The 8,904-nt window shown below is 40.4% G+C and overlaps 1 protein-coding gene across 1 annotated transcript; it reads right to left on the bottom strand.

The window, feature by feature from the left end:
- Positions 1 to 855: 855 nt before the first annotated feature.
- hepacama (hepatic and glial cell adhesion molecule a) lies at positions 856 to 8,787 on the bottom strand. The gene is made up of 7 exons (XM_034867652.1): positions 8,512 to 8,787; positions 4,959 to 5,306; positions 4,371 to 4,652; positions 2,802 to 2,892; positions 2,505 to 2,572; positions 2,282 to 2,352; positions 856 to 1,675 (listed from the first exon to the last, which is right to left on the bottom strand). The coding sequence occupies exons 1-7, from the start codon at positions 8,606 to 8,608 to the stop codon at positions 1,313 to 1,315; spliced, it is 1,320 nt and encodes a 439-aa protein (XP_034723543.1). The 5' UTR covers positions 8,609 to 8,787; the 3' UTR covers positions 856 to 1,312.
- Between the last annotated feature and the right edge of the window lie 117 nt (positions 8,788 to 8,904).

Genomic DNA, 8,904 nt, shown 5'->3' with positions numbered 1-8,904 from the left:
AGACTATTCTTCAAAATGGCATATGTCAACTGCCACATTTTATACATTAAAGTGGGAAAAGTAAAAAAATACAAGTGTGAAATGCAGTAGTTAAATTAATGTGTGGGCGACACCTAATGTACCAGAAAGGAATTAAGCTCACACTAGAATACAGGGCAAGAACAAGGGACTAAAATACATACCAGAATGGTAGATCACATACAGCTCCCTCATATAGACAAAAGAAAAGTTAAAGTGCTCATATTATGCTTTTTGGCTTTTTCCCTTTCCTTAATTGTGTTACATGTCTTGTTGTGCATGTTGCAGGTTTACAAAGTGAAAAAGTCCAAAGTCCATTCTTACCATCTCCACCATAAAACATCGTTCACAAACTGCTCCAAATAGCTCTATTGTAGTTCAGCCTTTACGTCTGTGAAGTTGTGTCACTTTGTAACACATGACATAATGCACGCCTAGCTGCTAGCGTGGCACGCCCTCATACTCTGCTCTGACTGGGTAGTAGTACTGACCTAGCTACTGCACATGTGCAACTCCCAACAAAGAGGGAACAGAAGTGAGATGCCTCACCCTGTAGCTAAAACGGAGAGTTCAACAGACAGGGTGAAAAGAGGAGCTGCAGCAATGTGCAGTACAACAAAAATATGGTGTTTTTGGAAAATTAAACAATGTAAACATATTTTGATATAACCTCTAAATACAATTATGAACCTGAAAATGAGCATAAGATGAACACTTTAAAGCGTTTCTATTTTGTGATAATAATTTGTTAAAACACAGATTCAAATACAATGTAGTTCAGCTTAAAGTTTATGTTTTGTAGATTTTTCATAACTGATGACAAACTACAGTACTAAGTATTTAAACAGTTTTTATTACCTTAGGTTATATGAAGACTTACTGTTGAATAACAATACACTTTGTTGTTTAAACACCTGACCCGAAACTATTAACTTACATATGTACAGGTATAATCAAATATTCCCAGGAAAATTCATAGTTCATCAAGAAGCAAAAACTATACCAGAGCTGTAAATTCTTTACTGTCTTAGCATCATATACATTACATACTACATGCTGGTGGACAGAATATTATTTTTCACATGACAAGATATCATGAAAAAACTACAGAAATATTGTGCATAGCCGTAGAGAAATACGTGATAAATAATGGCATGTGAAAAATTAGCTGACTGCAAACTCATCTCTTTACCTAGTGCATCAAATCCAATGTCCTCGTGGAAGGGTGAAACTGAAGACCAGCAAACTACACATGTACTTTACATATCACAGAATGAAAACGTACATTAAGCCGTCACTGCTGTGAGGGACAGTGGGTCTGATCACAAGGCTCAAGGCACTCTGCCTCTACAGGCAGGTGGCTGGTTGGGATGCCCACTGGTGGGCGGGCTTTTCTTATCGGGCTGAAACTGCGTGGAGATGAACAAGGAGAGTGAGCAGGGGAGCGGACTGGGCGCAGGGGAGGACCTGGAAGGGGTTGTGGGAGAGGCTGTGCCAGTGGAGAAAGGCAGCGGGGGTATCTGCGTGGGGCAGACCAGATGGGCCGCTCAGTTCTGTTGGAGGAGGGGGGAAGCACTGGAGCATAGGTAGCAGGGATGTTCATTTCTGATTGGACGGCAACATTGCCAGAACATTCTTCCGAACGCTCGATAGTCTCCTGAAACAAGATTACAATCATCATCAACTGTGGTGTTATCTATTATTCTCATTTTAATGAAGCCATAAGTTGTAAAACATCTAAACTGGTGCTCTATGCATGTTGGTCTGCACTTTAATCCTGAAATATCGCAACAACTAATTCACCAATTGCCATGACATGTTGTAAACCAACATTCATGGTCCCCAGAGGATGAATCTCAATGACAGTGATACACTCAGTACTTTTTCTCCAGCACCAACAGCAGGTTGGCATTTTTAATTTTTAAGGAAATGTTTTATTCTATTATATATCTTATTGGATGCGTTAGCACAGTGTGATTGCAGACATTAGTGGTGCCCAGGGGATGAATCCTGAATGACGTTTGTGATCCCCTGAATTTTATACCTGGTGGATGCCATTGCAAAAAAAACTTGGATGAGTGTTGGACTTCGACTTCTTACATTTTTTATGACTACATACCTGACAAACTAATGACATTTTTACATTACATCACATTACATTACATTATTGATTATAGAAGGAGGGGGAGAGAGGAAAGTCTTGTTTTATTCTAAAGCTTTCAATGGCTCAGATTTGACTTTTGGGCATAAAAGTTTGCCTTACGTCTTCATTGAGAACATAAAGAGGCATGGGACTCCTTCGGCCAAGCGTCGTTGGTTTGGGAACAACATCAACTGCAAAACAGATTTATTAATTTTAGTATTGGTTGATATTCTGCTGCATGGTAAACACTTTCATGTGCAGAATGATTCTTGGTTGTTGGATTTCAAAAGTTAAAACAACATGTAAAAATACATAAACATGTAGATGTTTAACTGTTGCTCACCATCATGGCCGTGTTCACTCTGCTCCAGATAGATGGGAGCTCTTTGGGGGACAGGTCGATGTTTCTTTCTAAAGCAGGAAAAAAACAATAGTTCATGAAAGCCACAGGTCACTGACTTTATTACTTTTTCACCATTATGTCAGTGTGTAGTGACACTTGTGAGCTACTTGAGATTCTAGTCACATAGTCAAGTGCAATATCAAAGCCGATGAGAGAGGGAGGGAGAGAGAGGAAGTAAAAGAGGGAGGGAGAGAGGAGGAGGAAAAAGAGGGCAGAGAATAAAAGGGTAGCTCTCACTTGGATGGTTTCCAACAGGCACACACTGTCACCAGGGTGATTAGGAGGAATATGCCCCCGGTGGACAGGATGATGTACAGCGAGCTTCGTCCTGAACCAGAGTGATACACAGAGGTAGACAAAGACAAAGGAAGAAAGAAGGAACAAAAGATAAAAAGTGGGAGAAGGTTTGTATCAATTAAAGCACGGCAATGGAGTTTCTCTCTCACTGACTCTCAAATGCTAACTTGTACTTTGCGTCACATATCACTTCAGAGCTTTACAAATATACTGCATGCAAAACTTCATGCCAATCAATTCCTATTTTTCTATTTGATAGTGGAAGTCAAGTAGTCAAGTTTACAGGATTAAATGAAGTTGTGTCTTTACTGGTATAAACGTGTTGATTTGGAACATCCTTTTTCCTTCATATTATACTATACAGTACATTATGTATGTTTATGGAACAGGCATGACATTCTTTTCAATTCAATTTCAGTTTAATCTTATTTATAGTATCAAATCATAACAAAAGTTATCTCGAGACCCTTTACAGATAGAGTAGGTCTAGACCACACTCTATAATTTACAAAAAAACAACAATTCTAGTAGTTCCCCCCAAGAATAAGCAATTAGTGCAACAGTGGCGAGGAAAAACTCCCTTTTAGGAAGAAACCTTGAATAACTTTTTATAACCTTTTGTTATTGTGTTATGACTCTTTTTTTTACATGGCTTGCCAAGTCTTTTAAGTATGCCGGCATGAACAAGGTGCAGTGAAGTAGCACATTAGGGTAGTCTCTTTGAGACTCTGTGCCGTTCTGCTATGCACAAAGAGGGAAAAGAGAGCAGTTTGAGGGCCTGTCTCTTCATGCAACACATCATAGTACATTGATAATGAAGTCAGGATTACTGAAGTCCAATGAGGCAAAGCGTCCTCCCCACCTGCCTTCTTTTACTGCTCCCTCCTCATAAATTACTGTCCATTGACTGCCTTTCCCTCTCTCTCAGTCCGACATGTTGCCCTATGTTGGCGCCCGGTAACAGCCGCTGTGGGCCAATTCTCAGGCTCAAAGCCTGGATTTGCACTTGTTGTAAACAACATTGTTGGAGAGACAGGCATGCATGTGTTCGGGTTGGCGTGAGATGATAATTGCTTCTGAAAGCTACTGAAAATGGATGGTTGTTGAACAATGAGCTACAATATAACCAGTTACCATACTCATTTTTACAGTGGCTGGTATTTATTAGACCTAGACACCAGTGTTGGCATGTACTGTGCTTTTACTGTACCTTAAAATGCTTGAACAAGTAACAATAATCCAAAATTATAATGTGTAACAATTTAACACCAACAGGGTAATTCTGCATCTCAGTTGACACTTTAAGTACATTTAGCTGATTCTGTATTATTTAACATTTTGTATACAGAACTTTTACTTGTTGTGAAGCGTTAACTATTTTTTTATTTAAATAAAAAATCAGAATACTTCTTTCTTTTTTGCCCATCTGATGTTAATACACCATCAACTCTTCATCTTAAATGTAAACTTGCATAACTTGAGATGCTATCGGCGTAACATGCCACCTACTGTAGACAGTGAGCCGGACAGGCGTGCTCTTCATGCTGCTGATGGGGTTCTCCACTGTGCAGGCGTAAAGGTCATCATCTGACATCACAACACGCGAGATGGTCAGCACTTTTTGGTCATGGGACAGCAGCAGACGTGTGTCATTGGTCAGCACCTTGCCTCCCTTCAGCCAACTGTAGATGGGCTTTGTGCCGTTATTGTGGGAACAGTGGAGGTTAAACTGCTCGCTCCACTCCAGGACGGACGAGGCTATCATCTGGACGTAAGGTTTGGACACTGCGACTGATACAGGGAGATAGGACAAAAACACAGGGGGGTTTGAGATTGAATTTTCAACGATACGAGAGGGGGTTGAGCTATAATGATATAACAAGTGGAATCATAGTCAGTGTCTACCAACTCTGTGAATCACTGCAAGTCATGTTCTGAGAAAAATATTACAACTACTCTCTTGGGCACGGTAAGGTATTTTCAACTTGTATTGATTTTCTTAAAGCTTCATAACAACTCTTCTGTGTTCTTCTCAGACTCACACATTGTGAAATAAGAGAGAACCCATCTCTTTGAAAGCAAGGTAATTCTGCATACCATCCACAGTGAGCTCAATGTAATGCTCTCCAGTGAAGGTGTCATCTGTGATGGAGATCTCGACTTCGTACGCCCCTTCGTCTGACAGCTGCAGGTTGTGGAGTAGCAGTGACCCATTCTCAAACACCACGATACGGTTGCGGTACTCTGGCCTCAGGTTCCCTATGATGTCTGTTCCTATGGACTGCACAACAGTGATAGGTTTCTCTTTGTCCCTCTTTAACTGCCACTTAATCACAGGCTTGTCTGAGCTGCTGCTGGAGTAGCTGACTGACAAGAGGGCTTCTTTGCCCACGGTGCCCCTCACCACCTGGGTTTGGCTGGTCACATTCACTCCTGACACCTCACCTGGAAAAAAATCAAAGAGAAGATAGTGAAGTCTTGAACTGAGTAACAAATATAAGGAATACAGGGATGTGAAGGGGTTGTCGGAGGTAATATAAGGCCTGTCACTTTGCAGCCTTTGATGCTTACATGCAGTAAAACAAGAGAGGACTTGTGCAAAAACACACTAATTACTGCTACCCTAATTACTACAATAACTAGAACAAACAGAAATATAGAATACAAATACAAAAATAAGAGTAGCAAAGGGTCGTGGATACTATGATCGTGTACAATAATAAAGTACATTCACACAGTGTAAGTACAATATTACGGTACTTTGATTTTACACGAATGTTCCTATTTTGTGTCAATAGTTTCCACCAGTGTTTAATTTAGTTATACTTTTTACTTTATTTATTTGATTTCTGTAGTGACTTGGTCATTTTCAGTATTGGTTTTATCTTATTGTACAACAAACCCTCATAAGTGTGACAATGTTAGACTTCCCATCAGTATGTTGTTTTAACTGTTTTATATAGTGGAACCACTTGAAACATTGAAATACATCTTACACAGTGCTGCATTCATAATCTCAGAAGTCAATGTTATTTTATTGTTGCTGGTTTTACTTTACTGGTCCTTTTTTGACAAGATCACCAGCCCACCACGCAAGAGGGTTTAAAACATGGAAGAAAGAGACTGCACACCTTGGTCCAATGCAAGTATCCATTTTTTTACGACTTGCATTCAACCTAAAGTGCAGAGGCTGCCTTTGTCCCCTTTTTATTGGTAATTGAAATTAGAAAAATGATAAATAGTTTTCCATATGTCAAAATTTATTTTCAAGTACTTTTTTCCTACCACTGCATCTTGCAATGAAAAGATGAGACAGTTTGCATGTAAAATCCACTTTTTAACCAATTTTACATTCCATCCTGTTTACTTTGTACCTAAATGCAAGAAACGCAAATCATTTGGATTTAACAATAATATTTTTAGCAGCTTAAGTTCAATTTCATATAATACCAACAGTGACATGTCACAAAGTGCTTTCATTCTAATAGGCCTTCAACCAAGATGTTTTTTTCTTGGTTGCGGAATTGGCATTTTTGCCTTAAAAGATGCAACATGTAACAGCCACCGTTCATTATTGTGACTGTTATAAGATAAATTTCCAAAAGATGATTTTTTTATTCCTCTTTTTGTCAACTTAAGCAGGGGTTCTTACAGTCGTGAGCAGCACTGTACGGGAGGTTTTAGGCCTATTGGCAGACATCCATTTCAACTGTAGCCAATGGCATGTAAAGAGCCTTTTTCCATGTTTGTCAGCGTGCACTCTAGTAGTGGTTGTCATTCACAAGGCTACTTTTACTTTTATTCTTTGAGTACGTTTCAAAGCCTGTACTTTATTACTTTTACTCAAGTAAGTAAAGAAGTTAAATCAGTACTTCTACTTTTAGCAGAGTATTTTTTAACACAAGTATGAGAACTTCTTCTTGAGTACGGTAAGTGAGTACTTTCGACATCTCTGATTCTCACCTATTCAGGAGAACATTTGCGTCTCTGGTCACGCAACTGTTAGAAACACTGTTTTTTAGGTCGGATAGTATCTATCTCCGTTGATCTTGTTCGTTTGTTTGCTACTTCTATGCCATTTTTACAAGTAAAGCTGGCAACTTGGCTCAGTTGTAAAAATAGGCAGTTAACACCAATACAAACAGACCTTCTGTCATGGATTGGAAATTTGTAAATATAATACTGGCTGCATTTTTTTCAGAAAAGATTTCAACTTAGCATAGTTTCTTAACATCTGATGATGTATTGTGTTCATTTTTGGATTTATTCAGTATATATTTTAGGCCTACATATTGCACCTTTAAAACAGCCATAAGTCAGCTTACTCTATGCTATCCACACACACAAACTCATATGCACACACGTTGCTTTTCACTAATCACTGGTCTGTTTCTCAGAAACCCCCCCCAGGAATTCTTCGTGACCCCTTGTAGTGAACAAGTATACTCCAACTGTGATTTGTGCTCCCCAATTATTGTCCAACTCCCACAGTGATACAGGGATAAGGTATTACAGTGTGAGCCACATTTCATCCTTTATACAAGAGCCCTGTCTTGGAAACCAAACACAGCAAAGCTATTATGTTCATAGCGGAGATTCCTATAACTCAGCTGCGGCTGGACACATTGGCTGCGGGCCTGTGAGGGGCATCCTACTGTTAGAGCCTCAGTAATGGAAACATCAACCTAGAAGAGAGGGAGGAGAGAGAGAGTCTGCACTGTTCACAATGCAGTTAGCAGGGCATCGCCTTATTACCGTAGTAACCATTCGGTTCGCCTGACAGGGGTTGCCGAGGCAATAAGACAAAGGGCATGATTGTTGGAACTAGTTCCTCCCTTGAAAAGAGTGAGAGAGCGTTAGAGAGGGAGAGAAAGAGAGAGAGGGAGAGGGAGAGATAAAGAGATAGAGAGAGAGAGAGAGAGAGAGAGAGAGAGAGAGAGAGAGAGAGAGAGAGAGAGAGAAAGAGAGAGAGAGAGAGAGAGAGAGGGAGAGAGAGTAGGTCTTTGTCACCGGTGAAGTTGGAGATAGACACTGGATCCAGTGATTCTACCAAAACTGAGTAAACTGGGCCCATAGTGGGGTCATGAAATTAAATCACACATTTTAAAACCAAAATATCCACATACTAAACTTTTGACATTGCTTTAGCCCTCGACTTAATTCCTCTAAAGCTTCCCGCACTCAAAAAAGCAAGCCCTGCCCTATTCACCGGCTCTGCACAAATCTTGATATCATCACACTTAACCTACACGTCCCCTTCTTACACGCCTACAACGGACCCTCCCGGCTCTTTTGAGCTTGTGAAGGGGGCCCACTAACAAAACCATTGTGCTGCTAGCCCCTGGAATACACGGAGAATAAAAAAAACTAAGAAAGAAACTAATTAAACATGGATAACTTCACTTCAAATGAAGCAAGAATTTGAGTTTTGATCGAGCACAAAGAAAGCGACAAACCAGTAAAATAAGACAATTTTACAAATGTGTAAATTGAAATGATGACTACTGATAATGGGCCCAGAGAGTTTTTTCTTTTCTTATTCATGAACTGTCAGAATATGACAATTTGGTCGGTTGTCACCTGAAAGATAGCACAGTCTGAGTAGATTGTTTATCTTCTAATCTCTGGACAGCATAATGTTTGAACTCACCTGTGAAGAGAAGGAGGAGGAGGCCAAAGAGCGTCAGTAGTGGAGGAATGTCAGTAAAACTGTCGCCTGTAGAAGAGGTCTTCCTCTCCACCTTCATCTTGTGTCCTGGGCAGAGTCTTTCTTCCACTTAGTGAGCATGGTTTATCCACTCTGGGCACGTCTCTGCGGCTCAACACTTTCTCCACTGCCCGCCTGCTTGCAACACTGGCCTCTGCCTGGTCACACTGAGCCCCACTCTCCTCACAGCACCCCAGTCACAGCTAACAACAGCCAACTGTGTGTGTGTGTGTGTGTGTGTGTGTGTGTGTGTGTGTGTGTGTGTGAGAGAGAGAGACAGAGACATAGTGTAGATGAGCTCTTCTCACCCCCCCCCAAGTTGCTCTTTCTGAAAGG

The sequence above is a fragment of the Etheostoma cragini genome, chromosome 3, assembly GCF_013103735.1.
Source record: "Etheostoma cragini isolate CJK2018 chromosome 3, CSU_Ecrag_1.0, whole genome shotgun sequence".
NCBI classification, from domain to species: Eukaryota; Metazoa; Chordata; class Actinopteri; order Perciformes; family Percidae; genus Etheostoma; species Etheostoma cragini.
The sequence above is the reverse complement of the archived record's forward strand: the minus strand, read 5'-3'. Positions and strand labels throughout refer to the sequence as shown.